The sequence below is a fragment of the Elephantulus edwardii genome, unplaced genomic scaffold (assembly GCF_000299155.1).
Source record: "Elephantulus edwardii isolate Elephantulus edwardi_28Jun2011 unplaced genomic scaffold, EleEdw1.0 scaffold00170, whole genome shotgun sequence".
NCBI classification, from domain to species: domain Eukaryota; kingdom Metazoa; phylum Chordata; class Mammalia; order Macroscelidea; family Macroscelididae; genus Elephantulus; species Elephantulus edwardii.
In genome coordinates this window covers 6,508,499-6,521,351 of record NW_006399920.1, presented here as the reverse complement: position 1 = coordinate 6,521,351, position 12,853 = coordinate 6,508,499, and the positions used below count along the sequence as shown (strand labels likewise).

The 12,853-nt window shown below is 39.7% G+C and overlaps 1 protein-coding gene across 2 annotated transcripts in view; it reads left to right on the top strand.

The window, feature by feature from the left end:
- ANK3 (ankyrin 3, node of Ranvier (ankyrin G)) overlaps positions 1 to 12,853 on the top strand; it is a 662,526-nt gene that overhangs the window by 496,745 nt on the left and 152,928 nt on the right. For both annotated transcript variants that reach the window (XM_006895588.1, XM_006895587.1), the window contains exons 11-13: positions 1,997 to 2,095; positions 5,040 to 5,138; positions 7,217 to 7,315. In XM_006895588.1, the coding sequence (XP_006895650.1) occupies positions 1,997 to 2,095; positions 5,040 to 5,138; positions 7,217 to 7,315 (297 nt within the window). The remainder of the gene's footprint in view (positions 1 to 1,996; positions 2,096 to 5,039; positions 5,139 to 7,216; positions 7,316 to 12,853) is intronic.

Below are 12,853 nucleotides of genomic sequence, written 5' to 3'. Positions count from 1 at the left end.
TGTACCTCAGGGATTACAGTGCAGCTTCTTACCACTAAGCCACCAGAGCTCTCCAAATTAATTCTTTTTTTATTAATAGTACAACTCCTTACAACCAGACCCCCAGAGCTGCTACTTTTCCATGTTGAAGGAACTATAAATGACAGTGAAAAGGAAATGGAGAGAAAAAGGGGAAGGGCAGCCATTAGGCAGACAGAGTCTGAGCTTATAGAGTAGTCATAATCAGAGTTATATGTGTATTTTATGAATCTAAGTATGTTGTTATGTGCCATCGAATTGACAATGACTCATGGCAACCTTATATGCACAATAGTTCTTAACCCTGTTCTATCCTGAGCCTGTCTCACTGTTTCTGACACACCTACCCCCATTGCCCCAGTCACTCTATCAATCCCTCTTATCCAGGGTCTTCCCCTCCTGTGCTGTCCCTCCACCCTTCCAAACATGATGCCCTTCTCCAAAGACTGGTCTGTCCTGGCTAAATGCCCAAAGACATCGTCTCAAAAATCCTTGCCTCCAAGAAGGAGCATGCTTTCAACCCTCTCCAGAACAGACCTGTTCGTTCTCTTGGCAGTACATAGTATATTCAATACTCTTGTCCCGCACCACAACTCAAAATACATCAATTCCACTTCTGTCATCCTTGGGATGTTATATACTTCCTATTTAATCAAAGAATAAGTTACAAAGCACCGAAAGGAAACAAAAGTCGCCAAATGTTGGGAAAAACAAGTCTGTTCACTAGTAGTTCTAAGGCAACTGTCATGTGGTCTCCTCTCTCAGGGTGACTGGGGCTTAGTGCATTTGCCAGCACTGCAGTAGCCTGTTGGATTCATCTTCACCTTTGTGTTCTATTGTTGTTGTTGTTGTTGTGTGCTGTACTGTTTGAACCGACTCATAGCTGACTCGCAAGCAGGTTTTCAGAAATTTTAAATCACATGGGAGGATATTGTCTGCCCTTCTCCTGCGGAGCGGCTGGTGGATTTGAACCACAGACCTTTGGTATTGCAGTGCAGCTCCTTACCACTAGTATGTTCTGTGGGCTCTGACATTCAGAATGTGACTCTACACAACTCAGACACTTTAATTGCCTTTGGGATTCTAAAAACTGTCACCAGAACTCCATTTCAACAGTTGTTGATCTGCCCAATGTATCAAATGGATCTTTGAATTCTGGGAAAGGAGGAAAAGAAATTAGCAGTCATGACTCATTTTCCATGCAAGAAAAAAACATGTGCTAAAGCAGGGTGTGGACTTTTTCTCTGTTTCCTCTCACTAAAGGTTTTATGACATATGGAGCCTGGAGTCAGTCATACTGAGATGGACAGGGGCCCAGCACAAGGTCCTGGGAACCAGTATGGAAGCACCTGCTGTGACTTTGAACTGAGTTTTTACTGCAGATCCTGGATTTTTGTTTTTTATTGTTGCCCATTTTTGATTGAAATATAGACACAGTCTCAATTTTAAGGCAGTACAACTTGGTTGGTAATTTGATGAAGAGCAGATTATTGTATTACGATGAAATATGAAGCCCAAGGGTCCAGTAGCATTGGATTGTTTAGTTTTCTGCTTCCTTGAAGTAAGCACCGAGTCAAATCTTAGAACTAGAAAAGAAATTAAAATGTCCAACAGAATGGGCGTTAGTGATGTTCTGGCTGTAAGCATGAATGTTTGGACCTAGTTTTTTTTATAGTCTGTGCTGGAAATGAGGCCGAGGAGGAAAAGTCAACTCTAAAATAAAATCGCCCAAGGAAATGCGTGATCATTTTGCCTTAACACTGAAATATGACTATATACTCATGATCACCACTGCACCTTGGACTCAGGAGAAGCCGAACCACCTCTGCTTCCAAAACCGGAACCTAAACTCTGTTTAACACCCTCATTGTTTCTGTTCTTCATAGCGCGTTATTTACTCGAAAGTATTTACCCCACTCAGCAGGGTAGGACTTTAATAAGCCAGAGTCAAGCAGGTATGTGCATTTGTCCCTTGCAGAATGGCTTCACCCCTCTTCATATTGCCTGCAAGAAGAATCGAACTAAAGTAATGGAACTCCTTCTGAAACACGGTGCATCTATCCAAGCCGTAACCGAGGTAAGAGCAGTAGGATTTCCAGATTTTCAGGGCTGCTCAGACTACTTACAGTCTTTGCAAGCAGGGCCCCGGTGCCATCTGCTGTGACCAGTTAGTGTTACTCTGCACCAGTGGCACTGGTGATCCTGAGGAGCAGATAGAAGTGTGGGTAGGTGTGCAGATATCTGTCTCTATGACAAGAAACAACCCAGATCATGCTTCATGTTTGAAGGTGTGTGGTGCCTTTATTGAAGCCAACATTCATATGGAATTCTCCTCAAATGGAGACAGTTTTGTCTACTAAAGAGCATTTGGCAATTTCAGGGTGTATTTTTCAGTTTTTTTCAACTACAGGATACAACTGACATCTAATGATTAGAGGCTAGTGTACCTGATAAACCAGCCTGTAATACACAGGAGCATACACACAAAGGAGTTATCTGCTGAAAAGGTCATATCTGGCATAACATGACCTCTGTGTGTGTGCATGGAAGCAATCGGTCCATGGGCCAATGGAATAAAGTCTAAGTCTTCAACAAAGCAAACCCAGACCCATCTTTCCCTCCACCTTCATCTCTCATGTCCAAAACCACTCCTACCTTTGTTTCACATCACTGACTCCCGTGTTCTGTAGAGTGACTAATCACTGGCACGGCCCCTAGACTAAACACTTTCATTCACATTCTCTTCCTTGCGTTGTCCATGTGCCCTGGTGCCCACCCATACCCACAATGCCTGGTTAATCTAACTACACGTCTGTTAACAGCAGCTCTGGTTCATGCTCCCTGCCTGGATGTGATGTTCTTCCTATGGACAATTACCCCCACATCCTTTGTATTTTCCTATCAAAACATTTATCCAATCATCTTCCTCACAGTTCTGATCCCAGAAGATGCAGACACCTTGAAGGCAGACCTGAATCTTACCAATATTTATACCCATAATTTTTGGCCCCTGCTCTGTCTGTCAGTAAAGATCTCATGCCTGCATGAGTGAAGATTCTATTTGAAGCAAACACAATATTTAAGGTGCAAGTTATTGATTGCTGTTTTACTTCAGTATTTCATCTTTTATGGTTTATAACACTCATCATTTTAGAAATATTAAATGATTGAAAATATTAATACTCCCTTGCTGTTTATCAGATTTGTAGTCAGAATTATACTAGGTACTTTATTATTTTGAGTATACAATTGTAAGTTTATTCCCAGTGCATAGGAACTCTTTTATTAGTTTTGTTGTTGTGATTTTAACAAAAGTTTACAGACAAGTTGGCTTTTCATTCATTTACTATAGCACATTTTCCTTCCTACCACCCCCCAGTTCATGGGTTTCTTAAAAAAAAAAATTCCTTCATTGTTGCATGATTTCATTCCTCTCCATCTCCCCCACACCACCACCACCTCTCCCCCATTTCACTTTGCTATGTTCCTCTTATGCTGATTCTGAAAGAATAGTACACTTCTGACAGAAGTAAATAAACATCCAGAGATTCTGGGCAGTAATAAGGTTCTGTTGCCAACAAAGGCTCCCTAAGAGGTTTCAAAGTCAATGCAGAACCAGATAGCTTTACCTTGCCTGTGTCCCAACGCTGCCCCCTGCTGGTAGAAAAGGGTGCCAAAGTATAACAGACTTTTCCCTTATTTTGCACAATTCTCACCATTTGAAATCTCAACAGTCAGAATAATTTGTCTTTTTACCTCAATTTTATTATGTAAAGTTGCCTTTAAGTAATTTTAAATATCTATTCACAGTAGTTACTTGTTTTTACTCTTTTTTGGAAAAAGCTATTTCTAGCGATTTTATCTGTAGGTGTTACCAAATTATGATGTTATATTGTTAGCTGAATTAAATCCTGAGAAATTAAATTGAATTCTTTCAAATACAAACAAATGTTAAGCCTCTCTACCAAGATTATTGGTTTGACTTTGTGATCAATCTTTTTTGTGTATTCACTCCCTTTAAATCTTACAGTCATGGTCATACTTGACATAAAATACCCTGGAATAAATTCCCTTTGCTTTATGCTAAATGATATTGTTTAGAGGGTGAGGTTTATAGACGTGTGTGTGTGTGTAATTTGAGGCAAACATAAAAAAATGGTCTTGTGACCATTGTAATATTTGTCTTAATTATATTGCCTTCTTTTATCATATTTAGAACTTTTTAAATTATATGATTGAAACTGTTACTGTTTATTCTTTTATCAGACAAATGGCTTTGCATTAGGTACTCTGTTTTTGCACATGCAATATTATCAGTTTCTTCTCAGTGCAATGCAACCCCTTTTCAACTCCTGAATAGAATGTGAAATAGAAGCAGATTTTTACAGATGTGTGTGTAATCACACACCATAGCCCAACACGTTCAGGAGGTCAGTGCCTTATCCAGTAGGCAGCTGGGACACCCCACACATTCATGTGAAGACTTTGTAGCAACAGAGGGGAGAAAACCCCCTCAAGTTATTTCTTTCTAAATTTCTTTCATAAACCTCTATAAAACGCACAAAATCTTCCCTTGTCCTTAATGGATATGATGAGTCGACTGTAACTCGCAGAGACCCTGTGTGTACAAGTAGAACAACTCAACAGAGTGTTCCAGTCTGCGACCTTTCAGAAGCAAGTATATTTGAGTGGATTCAAACCACCAACTTTGCCCCTAGTGTTGAAGTGCTTACACAGCTCTACCACTCAGGAACTCCAGATGTATTTATTTCCTTCACAATTGCAGCCCTAATTTTAGAGGATGATGTTTATGCATTAAAATAACCTGCTGAGTTTGTTAATCTGTAGTAAATGGTGAATGTCTTGATGTGTCCTGATGCGATCATGAAACTGCTTTTGGGAAGATAGCTACGTGGGTACTTGGTTGAATGATGGGTGGATGGGCAGACTGATGGACCGTGGGCACACAAAGCCTTTTTGTGATAAGCCAGTAAACCAACAATTCCCTTTTCTCCCTCCAGTCGGGCCTTACCCCTATCCATGTTGCTGCCTTTATGGGGCATGTAAATATTGTATCACAACTAATGCATCATGGAGCCTCACCAAACACCACCAACGTGGTAAGTATCCTTTTGACAAAGAAAACCTAATTCTGGACTATCAAGAAACTGCTGCTTTAATCTATTTACACTTGATAATGTTGTTGAGTCAGGACCAATTAGTAGCTGACACTCCAGTGGGTTTTCATAGACAGTAAATCACACGGGAGGAGATTGTCCATCTTCTATGTAGCAGCTGGTGGCTCCAAACTACATACCTTTGGATCAGCAGTGCCATTCCTTACCACTAAGCCACCAGAGCTCCCTCATTCTTAGTTGTACTCAAATTAGTTGCTATTTTATTTGACAATATGGAAAGATAGAGTGTGGAACAACTTGTGGTTTCTTTTACTGCTTAAGTAAGTTCTGTTCAGTTGGCAGCTGCCCATAAATTGTTAAAACGTATCAGTCTTACAGGTATTTTATTAGGGGACATTATGCTTTGTGAAATAACATGTTTGGTAGGGGACTTTCTAAAACAGAAGTAGTAAGAAGTTAGAGAAGAGGGTTCAAGTGCGATCATTATTTATTTAAAGGAGTGATTTTTAAGTCACTTGAAAGTAATTTCTCATTTGCATGCTTGATTGTGTTATCACAAACCAATAGAACTCTGTGTTCCTACTATCAGATGGCGGTGTTTTCCCACCCTAAGCGTTGCTCTACCAGAACATGAAAACTCATTTCAGAACACAGAGCGATAACTTACCATTCGCGATTGGCATGTGGTATTTTACAGGATTCTAAATTTGAAACCAGAATAGCGTTAGTGTACTGAACCATAAGCGCAAGAGTATTCACTGGCCTCATGAACACAAAATAAAATAAGCAACATTCAGAACAGAAGAAAAGGCAGAAAAAGCTGTGAGTTCCTGCCCCTCACCCTGAGGGTAGGCCTCCAGAAAGGCTCTTTTGGCAGCCAAATGAGCAAATGTGTAAGATAGACACAGACCAGTGTCTCCGCTGAAGCAGCTTTTCCTGGTACTGATGCCAGAAAGAGAATGTTTTCCTTCACCAAGAGAACACTGGGTAATGTGCTTAAAAACATCCTCAACACATTTCCAATCAATGCAATGGCACGTTCTGTTTAAATGTGCCTTCCTGTGTCCTTCTATGAAGGCTAAATTGATAAAAGCAATTTAAAGGTGATCATGGCTTGTGTGAGCAACTATATATGGTTCTTATTAGTGTCTCAACTGATATTTTCTGTGTTGGATTTTCATGAAAATAAGACATTTAACATTCTGAAATAAACTCTATTTACTAAAAAGGGTGGAGCAGGGGATGCCCAGTTGTTGTTGTTGTTGTTGTTGTTGTTATGTGCCGTTGAGTTGCTTGCGATTCAGCGACCCTATGTACAACAGCCCTAAAACTCTGCTCTGTCCTGTGCCAATCGCACTGTTTCTGATACTCCCATCCCGATTATCCCAGTCACTGAATCAATCCACCTCATAGAGGGCCTTCCCTTCCTGCACTGTCCCCATCCCCATTGGGCTTATACCTCAAGACTAGGATGCTAGTCTCCTTTGATAAAGTTGAGAATGAAAACTAGCTGAGACAAGCCCAGTCTGGCCCTTGGGTGTGTTTCCATGGCACACGCAGTATTCTGTTATGTTTTAGTGGTTTACATTTAGAAAGATAGAACTGCATGCTCTTATCCACACTGCTGCTTTAAAAGAAAAAAAAAAAACAAAAAAACAAACACACCACAGCTGGGTGTAGCATCATGAAGCTGGCATTCCTCCACAGCTGCCCCAGGTAGACAAAGTGTGGCCTCTCCCTCGGAGCACCCCTCCTGTGCCCACCTCTCTTCACCCTCCAACTTGGCCCCTGTAACCATTCTTCTGAAGGGAATTGAGGTCGTGCAATGGACTAGTGAGTAATGTTTCTGGTGCTGTTGGTGACAAGGCTTCTTTGGGTTACACAAAAGCCTCAGAAACATGAGTTAGTCTCAGATCTTATTTCCTAGCCTTCCAGTATAGAAGGCCTTGGAATAATTTTTAATGAAAAAAACAGTAACCTCCATCATAAACTCTAGTCCAATAAAATATGCCCATTTACTTCCAAACTGTGGCTCATTCATGTTGGTTTATGTTCCCCAGAGAGGAGAAACAGCTCTGCACATGGCAGCTCGATCAGGCCAAGCTGAAGTTGTGCGGTATCTGGTCCAAGACGGGGCGCAGGTCGAAGCTAAAGCTAAGGTACGTGCAGCACATGAAAGCCTCTGCTGCTAAGGGAGGAGAAACGCCTGGTTTTCATAAATCTTTTAAACATATTACATGTTTTCTTTCAAGCAAACTTCCCTGCATTTGTGAACAAACTCCAGTTTCTACTCAAGAATAATTTCACAAGACTAATTCCCTTCATATTTGTTCATTCACTCTTTGAACACAATTAAAAAGAACAAGAACTTGGTGTCAGAGATTGTTCTTGGTGCCTCATTAATCTCTGAAAGATTAAGAACCAAAATTATCATTTTGCCCAGAGATCTTCCCACACTCAGCTGAATGACTCAAACACAGAGTTTCCAGAAAATGAAATGGTGAAAATGAGGCTGAACTCTGTCTGCTGTAGATTGCGAGAAACCCCCCCATTTGTAAGAGACACTACTTACATTGGAAACACTTATCTATTGGGAGTGGGTTTCACTCACAAGCTGAAACTGAGGACATGATTGTTTATTAAAGAGTATGTATAATGATGGTTTTGAGGCTGACCACTTTGACCACATTGCTTGAGTTTAAATCTTGGTCTACCATTTACTAGCTGTGCAATGTTGGACAAGTTATTTAACATTTTTGTGCCATATTTCCTTAGATAATTTTATCATCTAAAAAATAGGATGATGATAGTTCTAAGTTACAGGATTGTTGGGAATATTAAGGAATTAAAGCAGACACAGCCTGTGACATTTTCAGTGCTAAGTATAATGTATGCTGGTGATGTCGTAGAGGTAGATGACATTTTTCTTTATCATCTATCCACTCATAACTTCCCTATTTCTCTTCCCTCTTGTAACGCCTCACCAAACTCTCATTTTGTGCTTCCTATTGGTTTTATGAAACTTGCTTGGACTTTAACTCCCATCCACCCACCCTTCCAGCTATGCCCTTTGATCTAGTCTCTTCTCTCAGTTGCCACTTCTCAGTGGATTTATCTAAAATTCATCATATTCTTGTAGGGAATTTAGTTTTTGAGAACCATAACTAGACCATTAGAAATTGGAAAATCATATCCCAAATTGGAAAAATTATCCTTCCTGCTTGGACATAAGACATTAAAGGGACAGAACTTAGTGAGTGCCTCATGACTTTGGGTGAATTTTAATATGATACTCCTATATTCTCTTAAAGTCTTATAGCAAAATGGGCAAAGAGCTAATGTTAGAAAACCAAAAGGGAAGAACATGCTCAGCATTTCTCAAATTGAAAGAACTGAAAAATAAATGCAAGCTTCGAGTGGCAATACTTCACATTTCAATGGGCAAAAGTTTGAATGATAATGGAGGCATCATAAGAAGCTAGAGAATACAGGCAGAAATGCACAATCTGAAGAAGATAAAGTTGAGGAATGGGACCTTCTAAAGGTTAAATCCATGTGTGCATCAAAAACTTTTTCCAAAAGGGTGAAAAGAAAACCTACCAACTCAGAACAAACATTTGGTAATAGCATCTCAGACGAGAGTCTCCTAATGAAGTGTACAGAATACTCTTGGGCCTCCACAAGAAAAAGACTGAAAACCCAATTGCAAAATGGGCAAAAGACATGGAAAGAATTTTCACAGAGGAAGATATTCAAATGCAAACAGACACATGAAGAAGTGTTCCAAATCACTGCCAGTAAGAGAAATGCAAATCAAAACCACAATGAGGTACCATCTTACTCCAGTAAGAGTGGCAAAGTTTAACAGGGCAGCAAGTAATAAATGTTGGAGAGGACGTAGCGAGAAAGGAGCTCTTATACATTGTTGGTGGGATTGTAAAATGGTACAACCGTTCTGGACGGCAGTTTGGTGTTTCCTCAAAAGCTGAAACATAGAAATTCCGTATGACCCAGCTATTCCACTACTTGAAATATACCCTGAGAAAATGAGAACTGATGTACAAATGGAGATTTGTACACCAATGTTCATAGCAGCATTATTCACCATCACAAGAACATGGAAAGAGCCCAGATGTCCAACCACAATCGAATGGATTGAGAAATTATGGTACATTCACACAATGGAATACTATGCAGAACACAGGAGCAATGATTTTGTAAATTATTGCCTAACATGGGAGAGGCTGGAGAGCATTATGATGAGTGAACTAACTCAGTCTCACAGGACAAATATTGTATAAAACCATTATTATAGAATGAGTATAAGGATCCAAGGGAGTTGGGGGAGGGTGAAAGCAGAGGGATGAGGATACAAAGGGAGGGGAGGATTAATTATGGGGTTGTACAATTTGATATGTGGGGGTGAGGAGATTGGAAGAATATGTTCTCAAAATCAGTGTATTTGAATTTTGTAAATAAACCAGTATTTAAAAAAATAAAAGAAGCTGGAAGGAATACAGAGTCACTGTGCGATAAAGAACAGTGAGTCATTTCAAGAAGTTCTACATCATCAAGCGTCAGTAGTAATATTAGAAGAAGTCTAATCCTCTTATTAGAGGTCTAATGTTAATTCTAAGTCTAATTTTAATAGTAATATTAGAAGAAGTCTAATACACTGATTAAAAGTCTAATGCACTAAAGATACTGGCAAAAATAATGCTCTAGGAATTATGATGACCTATCAGTAAACAGATGCAGCCCTGATGTGACCATTAGTCTATGCCAAGAAGATATCCATATTCCCATTCCTAAAAAGGTGATCCAACAAAAAAATGGAAATTATCAAACAATATTGATATCACATGCAAGCAAAATTTTGCTGAAGATTAATCGAAAATGGCTGTAAGAGTACATCAACAGAAAACTGTCAGAAAGTCAAGCTGGATTCTGAAGAAGCCATGGCATGAGGGCTGTCATTTCTAATGTCAGATGGATCTTAACTGAAAGCAGAGAATACAAGAAAGATGTTTACTTGTGTTTTATTAACTCAGCAGCGATATTTCACCTTATAGATCGTAACAAATTATGGCAAACATTGAGAAGAATGGGAATCCCAGAATATTTAGTTGTACTCATGCAAAACTTATGCATAGACCAAGAAACAGTTGTCTAACGAAAGTTTTTGTGGGGATTTTTAAATTTTATTTTAATGCATGCATCTTTGTTCTTGTCCTCTCCTTTGCTAACCCTGCTCATAGCTAGCAGAAAAGTTATGCACCTCTCCCTCAGCTACATTGCTAGCCTTTCCTATCACTGCCATTTCTGCCACAGGATCCCACCTAGGTCAGTTTTCCAAGGGACTAAAAGCAACATGACACATAAAAAACTCATCACAATGATGAGATATGATTTTCGTTTCATTCCATTCTCTTTATGATGCAGACAAGGTATCAGGTTCGGGAGAAATTACTTTGCCAGGATCACACTGCCGAAACTCATTCCTATATTGAGTTTTACTCTATGCTGCTTCCCATTTCCTCTTTAAATATTCCACCACTAAGTTTATGCACGTAACATTCATGTCACCATTCCATGACTTTTACCGGTTTTGTATAATGGCAGTTTAAAAACTAAGTACCTGACCCAAGTCATATTTTTTAGATTTTTTTCCTACTAGTTTATTTATAAAATTCAAATACAAATTTGAACAAATTCTTTCAATTTCCCTCATCTCCCTTCCCATCAAATTGTACAACCCAATGATTAATCATCCCCTCCTTCTGCACATCCACATCCCTCTGCTTCCAGCCTCTCCCACCCCTCCTGGATCCTTATACTCATTCTACAATAACAGTTCTATGCAATATTTATCCTTATGGGATTGAGTTAGTTCACTCATCGTAATGCTCTCCAGTCACTCCAAGGTAGGTAATAATTTACAAAGTTATTGCTCCTGTGTGCTGCATAGTATTCCATTGTGTGAATGTACCATAATTTCTCAATCAGTTCATTTGTGGTTGGACCTGTGGGCTGTTTCTATGTTCTTTCGATGGTGAATAATGCTGCTATGAGCATTGTACAAATATCAGTTTGTGCCTCAGTTCTCATATTCTCAGGGTATATTCCAAGTAGTGGAATAGCTGGGTCATATGGAATTTCTATGCCCAGCTTTTTTGAGGAAGTGCCAAACTGCCTTCCAGAATGGTTGCACCATTTTACAATCCCACCAACAATGTATAAGAGTTCCTTTCTCACCAACATCTATCACTTGCTTCCGTGTTCAACTTTGCCACTCTTAACTACAGTGAGATGGTACCTCACTGTGGTTTTGATTTGCATTTCTCTTATTGGCAGTGATTTGGAACATTTCGTCATGAATCTGTTTGCCATTTGAACATTTTCCTCTGTGAAAATTCTTTCCATGTCTTTTGCCCATTTTGCAATTGGGTTTTCAGTCTTTTTCTTGTGGAGGCCCAGGAGTATTCTGTAAACTTTTGTTAGAAGACTCTTGTCTGAGATGGAATTACCAAATGTTTGTTCCCAGTCTGGAGATTTTCTTTTCACCCAGCTGGAAAAAGTTTTTGATGTGCATAGAGATTTAATCTTCAGAAGGGTCCCATGCATCAATTTTATCCTCTTTAGATTGTGCATTTCTGGTTGTATTTGGCAGTCTCTTTATATGTTGTACTATTGCTTCTAAGCTTGATTCCAGTTTGTCTCTTAAGAAAGGTATGGTTTTGGGCCTTGCTCCCAGGTCTCTGAACCATCTTGAATTGATCTTTGTATGTGGCGTGAGATGTGGATCCTGTTTCAGCTTTCTGCAAGTGGAAGTCCAGTTTTGCCTTTTTTTGCACCATTTGTTGAAGATGTTATCACTTCCCCATTTGATAGCTTTGATTTGCTTGTCAAATATCAGTTGACCATAGATAGCTGGGTGTATTTCTGTGTTTTCAAGTCTGTTCCATTGGTCAATGTGCCTGTTTTTGTACCAGTACCATGCTGTTTTGGTTACCACTGCAGTATAGTAGGTTTTGAGGTCAGGGAGTGCTATGCCTCCAACCTCATTTTTTATTCTCAAGTCATGATATTTTCAATTGCTTTGTATGCATGTGAAATTTGAATAATTAATAAAGAAGACTAAAGAGGGGCTGCCTGTAAATGATAGTGTTGATGGGGAATCTTGACTATCCCATGGACTACTGAGAAAACAAATCTGTCTTGGAGGAGGTGCAACCAGGGTGCTCCTTTGAGACAAGAACAGTAAAATGTCATCTCATACTTTAGGTATGCGCTTGGGAAAGACATCTCTCAAAGAGGGTCAACAAAAGAAATCCCTCAACAAGATGGATTGATGAAGCGATCACAACAATGGTTTTTAGCATGGTGGAGATTGTAAGGATGACACAAGATGAGTTGTAGTTGACTGAATGGTACCTAACATCTTACATATACTTGATGAAGTCCCTAGACAGTGGATCTTAGGTCTCTATTGTGCAGGTAAGGAGACTGGAGGCGGAAGGTGAACAGAGAGACAATAACCTGCCCAGGGTCACATACTTGTTAAGAAGGAGGAGCCAGGTATGAGCTCAGCTTTGTCATTTCAAAATTGGAGCCCTGAATACACATTGTGTTTGCCTGGGCTCTGTGGGAAGGGCTGTGCTGTCATTGTTTACATTTATGAGATGGCATTGAGGAGA